Raw genomic sequence first — 22,236 nt, 5'->3', positions numbered from 1 at the left:
TCATGCCCTGACCAACTTTGATCTTACTCTTTATTTTTCAATGGAATGCAGCTTAAAGAAGTGAATAAATCACTTGAAATCATGACCGCAGTCCCGCAGACGTGTTTCTTAAAAACACCTGGACAGTTTTAGGCTTGCTGGTTCAATTGCCATAGAAAAATCACCAATTGATTTTTACTAAATCACTGATTATAAAGGATGACCATTCAGTCAAATTTTGTCAAATTTCATTTTACTTATCTTATTTCAAATCTCTGGGTCACATTAAAAATGTACAAAGTCTTGTTATAACAATCAGTAAGGAAAGTAGTGAACGTTCATATCGTCGGGTGCGTGGAAGAAGCTTTAATAAGGTCGTTAGAGCAAAAAATGGGTCAAAAGGTCAAATTCGGATTTTTCGGGTAATCGGTAGCATGGAAATATCTTTCATTTGATAAACATTTTGTCTCAAAGGGCTACGTCATAACAAAAGTCGTCAGGAGGATTTTCATTATTTGTTCACGGCAAAAGGTCGTTAGCGTGTAATTCTAATGTAACAAAATATGTTCTAAGTGCGCTAACGTCCCACTCAAGTGGGTACGCAATGTAGAGATATGCATATTCATGTATGTTCATGTACAGCGCATGCGCGCTGGGGACTGAAAATAATAAAGCCATCAGCCATACCACATGGATGTTCACAAACTAGCCGTCTTCGTCTAGCCTTATTTCACCATGACTACCCGCCAAGCCAAGTTTATTCCCGGCAAAAGGTCGTTAGGATGCCGCTTAAGCGCACGTTTAATGCAGGGTGAGTTCATGTTTAAGGCAGATGGAGTTCCAGGTAAAAGGTCGTAAGCAGAAAAAAATGAAAATACTTCAAAATTAAGTAATATTTTGAAATGATATTATTGTAATTATTAACGACTCTCACGAGTCCAGATTTCAGCCTTATGAGATTTTTAATTTAGAATGGGAGCGCAAAACCTTTCAATTCGATTATCTCCAAAAGTGCTTTTTGCGTGCCTGGGCTGCTTACGACCTTTTCCTTGGCACACGACGACATTGTACTTTTTAACGATCTTCCCAATTATAAACACTCCATGGAAACACATTTTCGAGCCCTATATTTTACGTGACACGTGGTATTCGCTATATTTCCGCCAAGATTATAATTATTGCGAAAAAAAGTTTCCTGCAAAGACAGTTGACCTTAAATACTTGTACATCTTTAATACATTCTGCACAAATTACTGCTATAATATAGCTTTACAAGCCAATATTATACTGTGTTGTAAAAGGCTTTCCCGTCGCTCACCGGTCCCTGGGGATTTAATTGTTTCTTGTCCCTTTGACAATCTGTTTTTGTGTCTGTCTGCCAGCTGGTTATATTCCAGTGCGTAGGCCTACTCTTAGTTTCGCTGTGCGTCTAATAATGTAGTTTACAGTACACAAAATTATATTGGCATCGAAGGATTGTTTCATCAGATTGTAACTCTTACGCGCTTCAACCATCGACAAATTGCATGAATATTGAAGAAGAGTAATTAATCTCTCATTAGCACAGCAGCAGCAGCAGCAGCAGCAGCAGCAGCAGCAGCAGCAGCAGCAGCAGCAGCAGCAACAAAGCACCTTTTCCAAAGGATACAAAGCGCTTGGGGAGAATGCAACCAAAGACAGGTAACTGAAGTATATGAACACATGTGCAACAACAACAACAACAACAACAACAACAACAACAACAACAACAACAACAACAACAACAACAACAACAACAACAACAACAACAACAACAACAACAACAACAACAACAACAACAACAACAACAACAACAACAACAACAACAACAACAACAACAACAACAACAACAACAACAACAACAACAACAACAACAACAACAACAACAACAACAACAACAACAACAACAACAACAACAACAACAACAACAACAACAACAACAACAACAACAACAACAACAACAACAACAACTACAACAACTACAACAACTACAACAACTACAACTACAACAACTACTACAACAAAGCACCTTTTCCAAAGGATACAAAGCGCTAGGGGAGATGCAACCAAAGACAGGTAACTGAAGTATATGAACACATGTGACCCATTATGTAACACCTTTTTGCTAGGTGCTGCGGCGCATATTGCAGCCACTGCCAGAAACACCAGGGCAAACCTCTTCTCTTAGCGATAAGTGTTACTGGCTTCTTTAACGTGCATTAAAAAACACACGGGACCTACGGCTTTACGTCCCATCCGAAAGACGATGCAATAATGGTAAAGTGCCTTGCTCAAGAGCACAAGCACCATGCTCCCACGGTCAGGATTCGAACCCATGTACCACAGCACACGAGTCGAACACCGTAACCATTGAACTACAGCGCCCCACATCTTCCAGTGGGTAACACAAAACAGCCCACGCACGGATCCTTGTGTGATTTTTTTGGGCTGTAATTTCTCAAATTTACAGTATTTTAATATTAAAAAGCTCCAACGTAGATGACCAATGACGTACCGCGTTCGTTGATTATGCAGGCATCACCTCTCCCTCGCGTTATTCCGGTATAATGATATTTTTGCTCACGCGTTGCAGCTGCTCATCAATGAAAAAAATTCATACCAAATCCAGTTGCGCGTGGTTGATGTCATAGCATTGAATTGCATTGCCAGTTGCAATCCAACAGTTCTGTGAATTTCACTTGGCAAAACACTGGGCTTATTCACACTGTGTAGGCCTACATGACACAATAACAGTGTTATTAAACATATTAAGATTGTTACATAAAATAAGATTGTTTCACCTACGTTTTAGCCATGTTGAGACAAGCCAGGGTTCGTCCGGCTGAGTCCGAATCGCCGAGATGTGCTACTCAGTCGGTTGAACTCGAAACCGTCGGAAATCAGGGTACAAGGTGGAGGCTCTGTCTGTGCCTGGGACTCCAAGCGGACACGAAGAAGAAACAACAGCGTCGTCAAGTGTGGAGAATGGTGGTAATGACACTCATCCCGATCCTGGCTCTGGCAATCCTGGCGGTAGTTCTGATGACCAACTCCAGTGCCGACAACGTCCGGCTGCAATGGCTGAGGAACGAGGTCGGCGGTAGCGTGGAGAACGCCGGTCAGTTGATCCACCGCCTGCAGATCGAGAGGGGAATGACCGCCTTCTACCTGTCATCCGGCAACAGAGAGGAGCTGGACAATCTCCAGGGCATCTACGAGCAGACCGACTCGGCCATCGACAGAATCTCCTGGGTTAACGACAACTCCCATGCGGCCCCGGCATTTTTTGAACATAAGGAGTACTACCGGGCTCATCTGATCCGCTTTAGAAAGAATCTCGTGTCACCAGAAGGGATAAATGTGACCATCTCCGACGTCATGATCTTCTACACAAATGACATTGACATTATCTTAGGGTGGCTTGCAATGGGAATAAAGCTTTATGATCCCGCCGGCGGGCTCTGGTCCAAACTCATCTCTTACCAGCTACTGCTTCTAGCCAAAGAGCACACCGGCAAAGAGAGAGCCATCGGAAGTACGTTCTACTCTCGCGGGGGTTTCAGCCAAAACAATGACTTCATCTGGTTCATGAACGAGAGTGTCGCGGGAAAGAGGTTCCTTGACATAGCCTTACAGTTCTCATTGTTTCTGGAAGAAGCCTCAGAGGGGATAATCGACGACACTGTGACGAGTCAAATCGAGGACATGCGATCCGAGATCCATCTCAATAATCACCAGTTGCTGGAACCGTCACTAGCCAAGGGTGACAGGTGGTTCCAAAATATGACCCATTTCATCAACGACCTCCTCCAATTACAGACTAAAATGGGCAACTCGATCATAGAGGAGCTGAACTCCGACATGCGGTGGAGCTTGTCCTACGTGGTGGCCTACGCCTTTCTGCTCTCCACGGTTCTCATCACGGGTCCACTGATCATCCGGGGCATCATCCGCCAGACCCATCGCATCCAACAGGTAGGCGACTCCCTGCATCGCAAGACGCTGGAGCTCCGAGAAGAGAAGATGAAGTCGGACTCGCTACTGTATCAGATGCTTCCAAAGGTGGTAGCTGAGCAACTCAAGCTCACGGGCCAAACACCCGCCGAGAGCTACGACGAAGTGACGGTGTTCTTTTCAGATTTGGTCAACTTCACTGCCATGTCTGCAATTAGCACCCCCATGCAGGTACGGTTTTTTTTTTTTAATTCATAGTAACAGTGACAATGTTTACACCGAATGATCTTGAAATATGGCGCGGATGAGTTTCAACAGAATACCAATAGCTCCCTTGTGGTGCAGGGGTATGCACGCGCGATTTGAGTCTGTACAATCAACAGCAACTTAATTCCACTCACTTCATTCATGGCAAGGGAGCAAATTTATTGTCACGTGAAGAAATTTGGAAACCTCGAAGGATACCTGATCACAAAGGGCTAGCATGTTTGCATGCGGTAATTATGCCGTGATGCACGATCTGGACTATTGTTAACTAATACATCCCCTCCGCCGCATATCATGCTTCAAATGACGGTAACATTGAAAATCTCATGGCACTGTTTACGACACGATTTTAAGCTCCAAACCTTCATGCATGTTCATCGGATGTAGGAAATAAGCACATCATTATCAATTGCCAAAAGAGTGAGACACATGGGCGTCGCCAGGATTTTTTCTAGAGGGGGGCAAAATTTTTTTTGCCAAAAAATGCTTGTATTTCTCAACACATTCTCGATTTATCAGTTTTAGAGGGGGGCAGGGACATTTTGCCCCCCTCCCCCAACTCATTAAATTTACACCACTTTGTCTTCGCGCCTCTTTTTTTTTTTTTTTTTTTTTTTTTCCTCTTTTTTTTTTTTTTTGCTTTTCCGGGGGGGGGGAGTTCCCCCCTTGCCCCCCCCCCTCGCGACGCCCATGGTGAGACATTAGAAATGTAGGCACAATTAACCCCGAGAATCAGCTTAGGCAATGAACGGTAAATGAAACCATTTTGCAAGTTAACGCAACTTGTCAACAGTGCTCCATAGAATAAAAAAGACCCTTTTCCGCACCTTTCTTTTTTAAATTAAAAGAACATATGAAGACCAACGTACCTTTTATCGTTCAGTATTCATTTTTTTTCCCTTGCATTTTTTTCCATCCTTTCCCCAGTACTCAAGAATTGTCCCCCTAAATAACAACAATGACGCACGACTGTATACTATGCCATGCAGACACTGTAGCTCATCACATGTACATTATGTCTTCGGGGACAGTAACCCCTCGCTACAAACCACCTGCTGGTTACGAAGAGAACATCTTTGCGCGTCCTTAGAGAACTTTATCAAAATGATTTAGGGCCTAAAATATTTTTGGTTATTTTTCTAATAATTTGTTTTGCATATAAATCCATGCAACATGAGTGAAACAAAATATTACGAAATTCCTTTCATATTCCATGTGGTAATGAGGATCTAGCTTTCAGGAAGCGGGAGGTTGACATGAAGGCGGGGCGTGAGTGAAGGCGTGCTGAAGACACACTCTAATGGGGGTCCGGAGGTCCGGGGGCTTAGCCCCCCCCCCAGACAATTTTGAAATCTACGATACTTTCTACTGCATTCTACTATATTCTAATTTAATTTCGGAACTTGGCCCAGTTTACTAGTATCATAACAGTCAGCGGCTGACCGGGGATGCAACACCCCCCTCTAGATCCACTACTGTTGTATTTGAAAACAAATTCACTCTTCACTCCTGTGGACAATGTCTTTGCGATTCACTGACAGCTCCGGGCAGTCATGTCACGTCCTACACTAAAACAACTATCAAATATTGGTTCACATGCAGCTCCCAATGGTGGTTGAACGGTAGGTGGCGCTCTGTTGCCTCTAAGGACAGCCCAAAACACGTTTACATGTATTGTTCTCGACAACTTTTCCAGGATAAAAAAAAAACAATCTCGAATTTTCTCGAAAAGTATTTGGTTTAGAAAATTCGGGCTTGTACCAGTTTGCTGTCCTACTATCCAGCTTTGCATATAATACATATCAAGCCAGCTTTAGCGCGTCGAAATCAACTAATAAAAGGTCTATGAATAAAATGCAATGCCCCAAAAACTGGACATGATTAAAATACATTGAATCCTTTTCTATTTGAGCATTTTTTTTCATTTGAAGCAACAAAATTGCTCAAAATCTTAAGAAGGGTGCCCAACAACTAACCTGTTGAATTTACAGCTCAGTGGATACCATACATGTTGAGAAAAAATAGAAAACGTATGCACTATTTTTTTTTGGGGGGGGGGGGGTTCTCGTTACTGGTTTTCGTTGCTAACGCACGTAAAATACTGAACCCGCGGGTACACTTTCTTAAACCACCTTCAAGATGATTTCGCTGGGTATTTGGTACAAGTCCTAACTCCACTTTGGGCTAGGATTTTCCATTGAAGTCGATGTGTCAGTTTTCGCAGCAATTGTGACATTGAGTCGTCAAAATTGTAAGATACACACGTCACTGTTTCTGCATGATACAGGCTTCGTCAGAACACGCCTTTTACAATTGTCCTATGACCGTCGACAGTCATGTCATGTGGGCAAAAATTAATGTACACGTGAACTAGCTTTCTGCACGCGTTACGTACTCGGCATAACTTCGAAAGGTGCTGGCACTATAATGGCCTATAAAGCGCCCTCAGTGGGCGATTTTATACGTCCGTTTTCTGGTCAAGGATATCGTGCATGGTGGTTGTTGACTATGATTTGACTATGCATACTAAAGTACTGATGATGTCTGCCACATCAAAATGTTGTGAAGAAGATCATACAGAGCATGCTCAAAGAATTAAAAGTATTCAACTCTTGTCCCAGCCATTTTGTACTGATTTATCGTTGTAACTCTTGATGCTTTATTGGGAGCTGAGGAGCTCCTAGCTAGTCCGGGTGTTGGGAAATAATTGTCGATTATGCACACCGTATACACGACTGCGCCTTCTACCGTGAAGTGGAAGATTAATTCATTAAATGCCATACTCGATTCCATGGAAACACTGTGTATCATTTGTTTCACCGGTTGAACAACTGACTTGGCAAACAAAAATAAATGCTAACGAATAACCATGCATCTGATAATTCAGAAAATCTCCCTTTGTATCAATTATGATGGGAAGGGGAAAACCTAAAGGAAAATCCGTAACTGTTCCGGTTGGCAGCCGGCCATGGAAAATTATGAAAAACGGCAGGCGGGATGGGGGTGGGGGAAGGGGAGGGTTGGCAGGGGGTGGGGGTGGGGCGGATGGGGGAGATGGGGAGGCTGGACACTCCGACGCTTGGGTGCTGTTCAAGGTGTATACGTGTATAACCAAGTATAGCTGCATTGCAGGCCGTCGCATTTTCTGTTTTAATTGGGGGGGGGGGGTGTCTCGAACCCGGAGGATAACTCAGTGGCATCACATTGTGCTTAGTTGCGAATTTCCATATACATGAGCAACGCAATGACGCCATCTGAGGCGTTCAGGTGCTGCAATGTTTGCTTCATCACAGATTGACAGTGTGTTTTTGTCTTTAGACATAATCAAAGAAGTTAGAACAGTTAGTAGAGTTTTGAAAAAAAAAATCAGGCCTAATAAATAAGTGATAATGAACATTCATACAAAAATATAACGCGCACACGTCCACATACGATATGTGTACATTGACAATTATAAGATACATTTGCTGAGCCACTCAATATTTGTATACTATTCCACAGACGTAATCAGCTACACGACCGGATCTGTTTTCCAAGGACCAGTAAGATCTTCGTAAGGACAGAAGATGTTGCTTTGCATGGATTAGATAAGGCTGTGATTGTAGTTTGGTGACATCTAACAATGTGGATGCATTGAGATATAACAGACCATGAGCTTGTACACTTTTCTTAATGTGTCATGTAACGTTACATTAAAAGTACATTCTTCTAAAGCATATATCTGCAGAACTGCTGATCCGATTTGGTTGTAACTTGCTTTGCACCTAAACCGGAGTACAGATGAAAATTGAAGTGATGTCATGATGACGTCATATGACACGTGATGAAGGTGAATTTCTCTGAGGCCTATATGTACGGAAACGTTGGTCTGATTTGGTTGTAAATTGGTATGTACCTTAACCGGGATATATTAAAGAAGAAAATTGAAGTGACACCATGATGACATCATCACATGCCATGTGACGTCACATTAAAGGTACATTTTCAAAGACCTATCTACAGAACTATGTGTGTGCAATTTGTTTCTAAAGGTTAAATTTTCAAAGTCCCGCTTATTTTAATGCCTCGTTTCCCTGATGCATCGTTGATGTGGCATTTGAAAAGTGTGCTATCTTCAGAAATACACACATCTGATCACTCTGCAATTAACATGTATGTCCTATCAGTCAATAACATGACATAAACATGCAATAACAAAATGCCGAAACAGCCATGTGTTTGTCTTAAACTAGTTTTTATTGGAAGCCAGTTGTGGTGTATAAGAAGATTGGAGTTACATCAAAGAAATCATTGACTAATGGTTGAGCTGAAATCTTCCAAGATTGGGACCCAAGTAGCAGGCGAAGCCGAAATGGAGACTACGGCGAGTTTTGTAACCGTCGTCAGATTCAAAATAGTACATGACACGGCAAAGCTCGCCCCTAGTACGATCCGAGTGCATGCTCAAAGTCGTCATTGAATTTCAAGTTTTCTCAATGCAAGCAATGAATATTATTTATCAACTCATTTTTTACAATTTGAATAAGCATAGCAGGTAAATAAAACCTATTGTATACCCGGAAATCAGCGGCGTAGCCAGGGTCCTCATCCTAGGGAGCGTGTTGGGGGGGGGGGGGGGCGTTCAAAACCTATACCATAGTTAATGTATAGACAATAACTACCGCTAATCGCTTACCACGGACGTTAAAATAAACAATTAAGCACTAGGGGGGGGAACCTTTTATGGGGAAGGGGCGTGCGCCCCCACCCCCAATCCCCCACCCCCGTATAGCTACGCCGCTGCCAGAAATACCCGGGCGCTATCCGAGATAGAGGACGAAATGCAGTCCGCAGTCCGAACATTTTCGGAAACGGGAGGCATTTCCTCGCAATGAAATCGCGCTTTTCAAAGGAAATCTATACTTTGCGTTGAGAATAATGAAGATGCATCTTCACAGTTTTCACAAGAAAGTATACTCTACTGAGCTGAAATGTCTTCTTAGCCTGAATCAGATTTATTGTATTGTTGTTCCTCGAAACGGCAATTTGCAAGTGGTGTCCATTATATCTTTAATTCGAAAAGCACTACATGCGTATAAAGTGTAACCTTTTTGTCCTGTAAGGTTCAAGAGAATCGGCTGCCATTAAAGGCTTAAAAAGTTACTCATGACTCGCTACGGCTTCCTTTCAATGCGAGGGTAAATGCAAGTGTGCTATTATCAGTCAGTTTACACAGAGAAGTGGTGTGGGCTGATCCTAGCAAAGTGGTTGGCGAATCCGCAAATACAAAGAGACAAATATAAACGTTTGTGTACGGATCACCTTTTATTCAGCGCCCAACAAGGCCTTGACCCAAAAACGCTGATTGCTCGAGAATTTTGCACGTGATCGCACGAAGGGGAGTTTCTTCTTGTTGAAAGAATCACGCGCAGGAACTGATTACATTTATATATCATCCGAGCGAAGGATTTGAGATTGTCCATGCCCCGCTTGACTCGTACGCAACCATGACAGTTTTTGTAGCGAACGACTTGAACGCCAACTGGCCTCTGAAACTTCGCTGTGATTTTATTCTACCAAGAAATACAATGCGATATACTTGCTTTAGTTTAGTCATGTACTGTCTCGTCCGTCCCAACTCATCCTTCAGCAGCTTTCGCTTCTCCGATTCACATCCGTATTTTGTAACTCCGCTGACTCCTTTGTTTGGCCACCTTTCTGTAGATGTTGGTGTGGAACCCATCCCAGCCTTGCATAAGTCTGCAATTCTTATTTTCTGTTTTCCCTTGGCAATGGGTTCCTCGGCTTCTTGTATCGCGTCTATAGCCTCGTAACATTTTTTTTCGCACTTCGGATCATATTATTCTTTCTACGCTTATTTCAACCTGTCTACTGAACTCACATTATATCGAGTTTTGGTCTCGAAAGATATTTTGGATTTGGTGTTGTACATGTCTTTTTATTTCTTTGATGTTCTACTCTTGTCGCTGTTTAAATGTCTCGAAGCTTTCGATAGGGTTTCAAACTTTTGGTAAAAACACAATTCTCAAATGATGCTGCAGTGTTTAGACTGATCGTATGAAGAGCCTTCAGGGGTTGATATAATACTCGATAAGGACCTTTATCGTAAGCTGATTGCTATCGTACTCAGGAGCAGTGTTTCGCAACGGCCTGAAGAGGGAGCAAAAGCAGAATGCACTTTCGTGCAGCGTCTTGCATCAATGAACTAGTAGAGCACCTCGATATACTTGATCTATCCAAGTGAAAACTCTCGCCAACAGCCCGCAATGAGACCATAGAGCAGTACCTTAAAGTAACGACTTGAAATGCCTGCTGGGCGGTCAGCCCTGAAAATGTTGAATTCGTTAAAATCGAAGCTCGCACTTGCCAAATTGGATGCCTCTGGTGTAATGCCCAGCATTTTAATTTGAATGGTAGGTGTTTCGCCTCTTAGATCAATAATGCGCTAGTACGAGGGCAGGGCTTTGCCAACCTCATTCCCAGGGTGCCGAGTAGCACGCTCCCACCAGTACTGGTTCTCCCACCCTTGTATTGCATCATTTGCATATCGAACATTTTTTGATACGTATGCAAATTAGGAATAGTCTGGTGCCTGTCTGTGCTTTACATCAGCGTTTGTTTTTGTATGTGATGTCTGGGGTAAAAACAGAATCAATTCGTCGCGGCGTGAGTTACGAAAACACGTTGTTTTTGTCAAAGTTAAAATGTTTCAATCTTATCCAGCCAATATGCAGTATCACATTTCATATCAATATGAGCAAAATGGAAAGGAAAGGATTATTTTTGAGAAGGTGCGGACGTAATTTACTACAATAAACTTGAAAACACGTAATACACGTTGGAAAAAACAACACCAAGTACATGATATAAATCCATTACCTGTTAACTGCCCTCTCGAATCAGAATACAGCAAGCAAGTTCCCATCCCTGGGCTTGCTATTATCATGTTGTTTGCGCCCATAACGCACAAAAGGACTGAGTTATTGTTCGGGCCGCAAATAATACGAAATGTGGAAAGTAATTATTCCATATAGGCCTAACTAAATGTAGGCATATTTGTTTTATGTATTTTTTCTTGCTTGGCGTCCCATTAAAAAGTGAATAACTTTTGCTTTTAACACTAGAAAAATTGCAATTTAAAAATAAAATGTATTATTTATATTCGGGTGAAACGCATAAATAGCACGGGAAGATATTACAAGCCACTTTGTAAGTGGTTTTGGTTCGGAGCCCTCTTGATATAGAATTCGGGGTTCTTTTTTTCAAATTAAATCACTTGATTGGCACTGTGGTCCATGTTGCCAAAGCGGCTTACATACACATTTTAAAAGATCAGACGAAAGATTACACATTACGCATAATTCTTCCTTGACTGTGTAGCATAGTGTGTTGTTTATAGTCCATGGATAATGGATACTAACAAAGGTAGATGGAGATGCAAGGGACACCGCGCCAAATCAACATTTCTAAATCAACTAACATAACAATGATTTGCAGATGCAATGTGCAAAATTATATAAGTTTTTGGGGATCTGCTCGATAATCCGAAGATTCAATAGTCCGGAGGCTTATTGTTCCGAAGGTTCGATAGTCTGAACACACAAAATTTCCCATACCCGGGGTTCATTAGTCTGAAAATGAATTGATGCGACAGACCGAAGGTTCGTTAGTACGAGGGTTCGATAATCCGAAGGTTCATTTATCCGGAGGTTTGGTAGTCCGAATTTAGAAACAGGTTAATTTATCCAAAGGTTCAATAGTCCGAAAGCGCACAAGGTTTGAAAGTCCGAATTGACATATTAAATGCTGTCAATTCGGACTGTTGAACCTTGATCGTCTGTTCGGACTATCGAACCTTCGGATTATTTAACTTTACTCTTTTTTTCGGACCAATGAACACTTCGGATTACCGAACCTTCGGACTAACGAACCTTCGGATTTCAAACCTTCGGGATATTGAACCTTCGGACCAATGAACCTTCGGACCATCGAACCTTTGGACCATCGAGCGGTACCCAGTATTTTGTCATAATTTCTCTTATTGAATTTTATTGGCAGGGCTTGCTGTTCGTAAAACCAATTACTGTGCAGTATACGCGGTCCAAATCAAATCACAACCAAATTAAATTACGGGTCGATTAACTTAGCAATAATTGTCAACTCAATGAAGTAATCATCGCGAATTCTCAGCGTTTTCACCATTTTCCGAAAAAGGCCTAGAGTAATAATTTAATTTTCTTAAGTGCCTTTTTGAACTTGAGTGTTGAGTGCCATTTGAATTTGATGACACACATTTTTTAAAATGCAGAATGAGTGCGGTATTTGCATAACGAAGAAGAGTCTTTCACTCGACGTTCCATACAATATGCTCTTTCTTCTTAGGAAGAAAGCCTTGCAGAAAATTCAATATAAACATCCTTGAAGACCTGCAGGATTACTACAAATCCCCTGCCATTGTCGTCTCCTATCTGATTTCCCATTTCTCTTTATTTGCTCTCTCTGTGCAGGAATTAAACCTCTGATATTATTTTTATCAAAGTGAGGTGCATTTTAGTTAGGGAGTACAAATTCATATCTTAATAAAGTGATATAACAACGGGAAAAGTGTTCAACTCTCCGACGCACAGTGTGCAAACACCTTTAATTGTGGACCCCCCAATTGTCCCGCTTTTGTTTGTACTATAACTTTTTAGGAAGCCCTCCCATATGTTTTGTACACGATCGTCAATTGTGGACCTTCAGGAATTTTGGACCATGATAATTGTCCTCTATTGTTCAACGTCCCCTATTGAATGCAAAACAAACCCACCAACCCACACATGCTGTGTATGATGTAAATCGAGGACATCATGTTCTTCATTTGTTGGTACATGTACTAAAAACTTTTGTGCAGCAGCTGTCATTGAGTTTGTACGTTTTCCAAACGAGGACTGTCCTTACTTGGGTAGGCCTGCGTGTCCTCATGTGTGTCCATGACTCAAACAATAAACATGTGCAGACACCCATACTGGAATGTGTATCCTTGTGTAGTCATTTCTTTGTTCTCGTGTACAAACATTTTAGAGTTTGAAAATCTAATTTCAAAATGCTCCTATTTTAACCAAAATTAATTTCCCGAGCTGAAATTCGGACTTAATATCCATTACATAAAATACTTCAATTTGCGACAGATCAACACACCTTGGGGAATTCCTAGTTTTTGAGTAAAATCCATATATCTATTTCGTGATAACCTTGTGGAGACGTAAACAATCTTTTGTTCCCTATTATACACGTCTCCATAAGGTAGTGAATTACGAAACACAGGGGATAAAATTAACGATAAAGAAAGAACTCGTCTAAAAAAACCTACATTTGACGTGAGGGATGCATTGATGCATGTTTAATACTTTTCGATTTTCTTTCATGCTGATGAGCATAACAAGTAGACAAGTGATGTCAACCTCCCTCTACCAATATTGGATTCAACTGGAGTGACAGCCCCGTTCTCATGAATAAGAATACTGACTACGCCAGTGTCGTATAGTACATTCAGAATACACACAAACTGATATTTCCCCGATGTCACAAGAAATATCCAAATTCGTCGTGTTTACTTATTTCACTTTAGGCCTTTAGGAAAGTCTGTTCGCGATGTCGTTTCAAACTGTACATGTTTCTTTGTAACAGTTGTACAATATTTATACTAGTTGCTTTACAATCATGCAGTAATCCCATATGCTTTTATTTCATTTCATTGTGCTGTATTGTATTTGTAATGTATTGCATTTGTATTCTGTGTATTCATCTGTAGTGTATGCAGGGCCCCAATGGAAACCAGTTTTAAAGTTTTGGGTAAAGAAATGTAATAAGTAAATACAACTGTTCAAAGAAAACCAAGAAGTCAAGCTAAGAGGTAAGTAGGGGCGGATCTAGCTTTCAGGAAACGGGGACGGGGGTGTTGATATGAAGGGGGTTGAGTGAAGGCACGCCCTGCTATAGGGGAGGGTCCGGGGAGTGTCCCCGGAAAATTTGAAATCTAAGATGCTTCTCCTGTATTCTAAGGGAATTTGAGAATACATTTTGGAACTTTAGCATTCCATTTATTATATTTGACCCAATTTTACTAAACATAACATTAGTCAGCGGCTGAAGGGGGAAGGGTGTTGCAACCCTCATGATCCGCCCATGGGCGTCGCGAGGGGGGAGCAAGGAGGTGCACTTGCCCCCCCGGAAAAAAAAAGGGGGGGGGAGAAAAAAAGAGGCGCGAAGTCATATTGCTGTTAATTTAATGGGCTGGGGGGGGGGGTAATGTCCCTGCCCACCCTCGAAAAATGATAAATCGAGGAAATCGAATAATGTGCTTTGCCTCCCTCTAGAACAAATCCTGGCGATGGATCCGCCACTGGTAAGGGTATGTACAGCTTGCAATTATGGGTTTTTTTTACATTTAATAGATTGACAGTAATACTGATAAAAAAAAAACTACGAAGTTAAGAACCAAAAAATAAAATCAGTTTATTTAATTAAATTTGAACGAGTCAAAATGGTCGTGTAATATGTAAAGAATATATATTGTGTGTCTCCGAAATCTTCCCCAAGATTTTCTTCCTTATTTATGAAGTTGGTATTGTAGTCAACTTTTAAACTCAAGTTAGCGAGTTTCTGTTTCCTCACGATGTTTATGTGATGAATGGTCAGTACCGTTCTTTTGAAAATTAAAAAATATTTTGTGTATCATATAACTATTAACGTGACTACATGCAGGTTTACACAAAGCAGTTTCAACCGGCCTCGCACAACGGTGCTTACATCCTGAACCCAACTGTATTAGATTACCGTGCCTAATCATTCACAACGAGCAGCTGATACACCGTATACGGCGAGTACACTTTGCGTTTTCACCTGGACAGAGAAAAGGCCGTGCCTTGCGCTGCGATTGGTCAAGCGCGTGCTCTACAGATTTGTCGTCACCAGTCTGACGTTCGTCTCGATTTTCGATCCACTGAGGTTTAAACTCGACCTTTCCATTTACCGTTGTCGTCTGTCTTTCGCACAACACGTTCCTCGGATTCGTATCTCATTTGGACGTAGTGTTAAGGGCAAGAACAATCGCCTCAGATAACCACAACAATGATGAAGCGTGTGCAAGTGCATCCCGAGCCCGAAGGACCGTCTCCGTCCTCTCACCCGGAATTGACGGATGAAAAAGTGGACGGCAGGAACCCTCTGGGGAAGCTGTGCCGCACTTTGCGAGCCGACACGGTAAGCGCACAGCAGCGTAAGCAGTTGTGGACCATGGTGGTTATCGCACTCGTCCCAATCACCATCCTGGCCATCCTTTCCACCATCCTCATGGTCAACTCCAGCGCCACTAACACCCAGCTCCAATGGGTGCGGGCTAAGGTCGGCGGTAGTGTGCAGGATGTCGGGCAGGTCGCTCATCGTCTGCAGATCGAAAGAGGCATCTCTTCCCTATTCATCTACTTGGGCGGAGAGGAGCTGTTGAACAAGCTGCGTGGTATATTTAACGAAACCGATCGCACCATCGAGAACATCTCCTGGGTTTATGACAACGATTCCTACTCTATGCCTGGTCATTTCAAAAGTAAGGCCGCCTACAGGGTTAATCTGAACGCCTTTCGAGAGACTGTTGTCTCTCGAAATGCGGCCATAGCAGACGTCATGAACTTCTACTCGGGCGAGATAGAGACAATCATCAATGGGCACCTGCAAGGAATCAAGCAGTCAGCAGGTAAGCTCTGGTCTCAATTGATCTCCTATCAGCTGCTTCTTATGGCCAAGGAGCAAACGGGCAAAGAACGAGCCATCGGAGCGACTTTCTTCTCTCGAGGAGGGTACAGCCTGAGCGAAGACTACCTTTGGTTCATGAACGTAAGTTACATGGGAAGGGGATTGTTAGAGACGTCCTTTCAGTATTGGTCCTCACTTCGCGACGTCTATACAGGTACGGTCAAAGACACTCTGGCTGCTGCAGTCAACAAAATGCGAGATGAAGTATACCTCAACGATCATGAAATGCTGTCACCCTCACTGATCAAGGGTGACATGTGGTTCGACAACATGACCTCCTACATCAACGATTTACTGACACTGCAGACCCACTTGGCCGATGTTATCATCAATGAACTGGAGGCAGACTTGCTAGGGGGCATCTACAACGTGGTGGCCTGCGCCTTTCTGCTCTCCACGGTTCTCATCACGGGCCCGCTGATCATGAGAGGCATCATCCGCCAGACCCAGCAAATCCAACGGGTGGGTGACTCCCTACATCGCAAGACGCTGGAGCTCCGGGAAGAGAAGATGAAGTCGGACTCGCTACTGTATCAGATGCTACCCAAGGTGGTAGCTGAGCAACTCAAGCTGACGGGACAAGCGCCCGCCGAGACCTACGACGAAGTGACGGTGTTCTTTTCAGATGTGGTCAACTTCACTGCCATGTCCGCTATCAGTTCACCAATGCAGGTACCGTTCTTGTTTTACTCATGCATTCAGTGAAAACGCTTTTTCAAGATGAGTAGAAAAGTGATTGAGGATACACTTTAAAACATAGAGGTGTATTAAACAAGGTAATCCAAAAAATGGATTAGTACGTAAAAGTTATGAACTTGAACACTGTCAAAGTGCTGGAAAAGCATAGTTTTCCATTGATATGTTATTTGCATCTCTTCAGTCACGGATGACTGAGCACCATTGATTTAAAAATAAAAAAGGCCCAAACCATTTTTCCCTCCAAGTTTGCCCGATTCAGTGCTGAAATGTGTAAAAAAAACAAAAAAACCCCAAAAAACCCGCGCCGTCGCAATGAATAATGTGTTGAATGCGGAGATACAGCATGTTGAAGGTGAATGAGCATATCTGGAATATCATATTTTATGATCAAATAAATCATTGTCAAAGATTTTGTCTTTATTCATTTTAATAATCATCTATCCGATGGCAAAATGTACTCAAGACATAGCTTGGGCATCAGTCCAACTGCACAAGGATTCGCTTATGCCCATTGGGAGCTACGTTTGCAAGAATTTTGACATGGGATGCTATGTCTTGTCATAGCTACAGCGTAAGTAAAAACAACTTTAATAATGCAAAAAATCCATCTTCTTTTCAAAACCAAGTTGAATTTTTGATATTTTTTTAATTTTGTAAGAATGGCATATTCGTTAGAAACCTTATGTGACAAAATGAAGTTAATTGCATTATCTTTTTTTTTTCACACAAGGTTACTAAACGAATATGTCATTCTTTCAAAGTTGAAAAATTCAAAAATTCAACAGGGCTTTGAAAAAAAAGATGGTTCCTTTGCATTATTGCAGTCTTTTTTACTCACCCTGTATATACTTGCGATGGTAAGCAAATCTTTAGAAAGATCACGAGAAGTCATTGAACAACATTATGATGTAGGCCTACCATTGTATGACCAACATCTGCAACATACCTCCCGTTTCATCGCACTGTCTACAGCTAATTCACTCGCCACTTATTCAGCAAACTTGGATTACCAGGTTTTCCCCCCCCCCTTTTTTTTTGCAAACACTGCTCGGTCATCCGTGACTAGAGAGATGCAAATAAGGTATCAATGGAAAGCTAATGATTCATCCGTAAAAATGAAATCACTTTTAACAATGATCAAGTTTATAATTTTCACATACGAACCAATTATTTTCGTATTACCTTTTCTTCTTTTTAATACACCCTACATAGGTCAAATAATCAGGTAAAGAAACACGACGTTGCGGGGGGGGGGGGGGGGGGTAGGCAATGATACCTCCAGCCATGCCCTGCTTGGAAAGGATAAGTGCACTGGAGTAGATTTCAATGAGCGATCCATTGTTACTTGCGTCATGATAGAAACTATGTTACGATGGATATAACATCGTAACTTATACGAGATGCTTTGGCGACTGAAAGGAACATTCGCGGTCGAGTACATTCACGGGCGGCGGAACCGGGGGCGGGGGGGGGGGGGGCACTTGCCCCCTAGATTTTCCCAGGCCAACAAAAGTGCCCCTCTCGAGGTTATAAATGTGCCCCTCTGAGACAAAAAAAAAAATCAAAACTACCCCTCAAACGCACACGACTATGAAAGCATATGATTGCGCTACAAATAAAATTGTCTCCTCTCTTTTAATGCAAAACTGCCCTTCAAAACACACGTACCCCTCTTAAGATTGTGCACCTTCTCGAGATGGAAAAATACCCTTCAAAAGCACAAATACCCCTCTCGCAATAATAAAATTGTGCCCCTCTTGAGTAGAAAAATTGGCCATCAAAAACAATAGTGCTCCTCTCGCGATAACTTCTTGAGATGGAAAGCTGCCCCTCGAAAGCACAATAATAAGTGCTCCGCTCGCAACATTAAAATTGAGCCCCCTCTCAAGATGGAAAACTGGCCCCTAAAAATAATATATGCTCTTCACGCAAATAAAATGGTCACTGAACTGGCCATCAAAAGCAACAGTGCCCCTCTCGCAATAAATAAAAAACTGGTCTCTCCGAAAGAAAATAAAAGAGCAAGATGGGCAACGTATTCATAATTTGTTTCTCGTCATATAGGTTTATAGCGAAATGAACGGGACCATATCTTTTCATCCACTTTCACACCGATGCAAGGTGCCCCCTTTTCTGAGCAAGTGCCTATTTTTGGTGTTGCCCCCAATTTGAAAAGCGTTCCGCCGCCCCTGAGTACATTGGTCACTTTTATGTCATGTAGTCTATGATTTGACTTTTTAGTTGCTTTTTCCATGATATGGAAATGCGTTTCAAGTGTTACGATAAACCATTTAGACTCAGTGCAATTTGCGATGTGTTGCCATGAAATGTTACGATGTATTCATCGACCCAGGGGATCCAGTTTCTTGAAATACATTTGTAGCAACCATCCAGCTGTCGTCAGTAAGGATGAGTTACGCTACGACGGATCGCAGCGCTTCGTCAAATCGACACTTGGCCCCCTTAGATTTTAGAAATTAAGTGGCTATTTTGAAATAAAATGATCTCAATCGAGATCGTCTTCAGTCAAACACGGTATGACGTCTGCAAAATTTTGAGTGAATTCGAAGCTTTTCTTAAGAGTATCCTTGGACTCTATATGCACCGGGCGATGTTGTATTCACAAAGGCATGACACAATCATCGTACAGTGCCCAAAAGGTACATTTACTATATGATCCGTGAAACACTGGTACTTCGGAAACGTCTTTGTGGCAACGATTTTTCATCATGCCTTACCATCGATCTTATGTTACTATGAGTTTGGTGAAGTCGACATTGAGTAGAATTACAACGCTTCAAATTCACTCACTTTTCACCCAGCGGTAAACAGTTTTGTTTGCTTGCTTGATTTTTTAAAGGAAATCATTTTTTTGGTTACTTAAGCTGCAGTCAGCGTTTGCTGGCGGTAAACAATGTTAACCACAGTTCAGTTAAATTTTAACTCAGCCGGGACTTTGCTAGTGATAGGCTATGTTGAAGATTTGCCTCAGGTTTTTTTTTTTCGTTCCCAATGGAACAAATGCTTTTAGGCGTTCGGAAGAATCTCCGCATAAATGGATTGGATAAAAGCCACCCTTCCATCCACTTCCTCCCCAACAAAAATACACACCAATCATCTATCAAATTTCCGTATATTTTTCAGATTTGAAATCGGACCTTACCGGATTTGTTTTTCCATATTTCTTTTTCTAGTTTCGTTTTTGATTAAATCAAGAATTGTCTCCCTTACTGAACGCGTGACAATGCACCGCCTTCCGGCAACTTGAGTTGAGCAAAATATTCCCATCAATGCCTTCGAAGAGCATTTCTTCAAAGCGCATTTTACTTTTATTATTTTTGAGACAAATTTATTGATTTATTTTATTTTGCTATTTACCAGTCTTTCTTTTATTTATGGATGTATTCTCTAAAGGAATGTGGAATAAATGTCTTCTTGAATTGAATTGAATTGAATTAAAAGAGGGGAGCAACCCTACTGTTCAACCCCTTAGTTCTTTTTAAAAAGGGGCAAAGATCTGGATGTATGCATGTGCGCTTTTTTTATCACACCCGAAAAAACGTTTTGTATACACACATGTTATTATGTTATTCAAACCTCCAAACTGCACGAAAATGATGCAACTTTTTTTTTGATCTCCAAAGTTCTAAGTGCTCTTTTCCCACCTTTTTGTAATGAAAATCCAATATTTGGATACCTTTAGGCGCTGTTGCCGTGACGCCACTTCGGGCGCTCGAACAAAGTCAAATCGATTTGATACAAGTGCGGCGCAAACAAATTTGATTAGGCCCTTGAACGACTGTGGTAAACATCTATGCTTCAAATTTCCGAGGACAGGTACATGTACATGTACATTACAGATATCAACACACAGCTTAAAACACATCCTGTTCGTTAATAAAGCGTATTACGGCATTCGGAATTAAACATTAAGTTAAATATCAGAATAACCTTGAAATTAATGCAAGCTTGATTAGCAGATACATAGCATTGGATAACCAAGACGTCACATAAACTGAAATTGTTTTTTTTGTTGTATTACATATAAGGTCTGATTCAGGACTGTAGCCAATGCAGTCAAACAGACAGGATTTAAGACTAACAAATGCAAGGGACAAGGTCGTTGCCAGACTAAACCGATTTTCATGCAGGTTATCATTCAAGCTTGATAGCACTGCAGATACATACCATTTGATAAACGTCATATCCAAGACGTTGAACAAAATCAAATTGTTGTTTTTATATACATTAAATCTAAAGTCTGGTCACTTCAGGACTGTCGTCAAGGCAGTCAAACAGACAATATTTAGCCTAAGACTAACACAAATGCAAGGGACAAGGTCAGTCGCCAGACTAAACCGATTTTCATGCAGGTTATTGTCTTGAACTGCCAACAGACTACCTGGTTAGAAATAGTTCATTGTGGGAGTTTCGACTGGAAAGAAATTGAGAAATGTTCGACCGTATACCAAACTCGAAAACAAAACAGGTGGCTCTTATCTCTTATCTCTTATTCCTCCCTCCTTCCTCTTTCTTCTGCTGACAGTGTACCCCACTGTACCCCACTCTCGCTGTTTGTTTCTTTTTTCCACAGCCGGTAAGTGCTTCGCCCACCTCCAGAAAAAAACATATCTGCCGACGTTATGGATACACAGCGTGTCCCAATATACCCGCAACATTTTTGCGAGGCTCTAGCGTCGCCGCCGAAATACGCACCGTCATTATTTTTTTTAATAAAATTTTAAAGCTTGGAATCTGAACTTTATCCCTGGTAAGTGGGTTTGATTTTCATAAGGGTTTGGAAATGATTCGTGTTCAAATAAAGGCATGTCAAAAACAAACTCAACCGGTTTCAAGGAAAATCAATCATGCGCATTTTTCCCTAATGAGGAAATGCTTCATCATGTTCATGATGTGACGATCTCATTGCCGTTTACTTTCTGTGTTTGCTAATCTTTTCGATCCATTCGATCCACGTAGACTACACCTTTAATGAATTCACAATACTGCTCTTCGCTTCAAGTTCTATTTTGAAATTCACGTGCAAGTATGTACCTATTCAAAAAGCGCGCTCAAGTTTGATTCTGATGTACCGCATCATCGATTTTCCTTAAAATCGGTTGAGATTGTTTTGGACATGCCTTTTATATTTGAACACCGATCATTTTTAAAACTACTTTAAATATCAAACCAATACCTCGCCAGGGATAAGGTTTGGCGGTACGTGTTTCCGCGCCGACGCTAGAGCCTCGCAAAAAAGTTCGGGTATTTTAGGACGCGCTGTATTTACACCCTACCCCAACGACCCCAACGACAATTTACGTGTATACCCTTGTTTTACCTGCAATATATCGCACATTATACACGTACATGTATAGGGTACATGGGGCAGTAGTATTAGAGAAATAACATTACATGTATCACAACGAAATTAACAGAAAATTGGAATAGGGACTCTAGCTCGTTATCACAGTATAAGGATGAACTATATGAGTCACTACTTAGGTTGCTCCTCTGGATCTTGAT

General features: G+C 41.7%; 2 protein-coding genes across 2 annotated transcripts; both read left to right on the top strand.

Moving 5' to 3' along the window:
* Window positions 1-2,676: 2,676 nt before the first annotated feature.
* LOC119720854 lies at window positions 2,677-4,293 on the top strand. The gene has a single exon (XM_038190715.1). The coding sequence runs from the start codon at window positions 2,812-2,814 to the stop codon at window positions 4,207-4,209; it is 1,398 nt and encodes a 465-aa protein (XP_038046643.1). The 5' UTR covers window positions 2,677-2,811; the 3' UTR covers window positions 4,210-4,293.
* An 11,037-nt stretch (window positions 4,294-15,330) lies between these two features.
* Window positions 15,331-16,716, top strand: LOC119720994. Its single transcript, XM_038190858.1, has one exon. The coding sequence runs from the start codon at window positions 15,331-15,333 to the stop codon at window positions 16,714-16,716; it is 1,386 nt and encodes a 461-aa protein (XP_038046786.1).
* The last annotated feature ends 5,520 nt before the right edge of the window (window positions 16,717-22,236 follow it).

The sequence above is a fragment of the Patiria miniata genome, unplaced genomic scaffold, assembly GCF_015706575.1.
Source record: "Patiria miniata isolate m_02_andy unplaced genomic scaffold, ASM1570657v1 HiC_scaffold_9, whole genome shotgun sequence".
In the NCBI taxonomy this organism is placed as follows: Eukaryota; Metazoa; Echinodermata; class Asteroidea; order Valvatida; family Asterinidae; genus Patiria; species Patiria miniata.
This window is presented reverse-complemented; position numbering and strand designations above follow the sequence as displayed.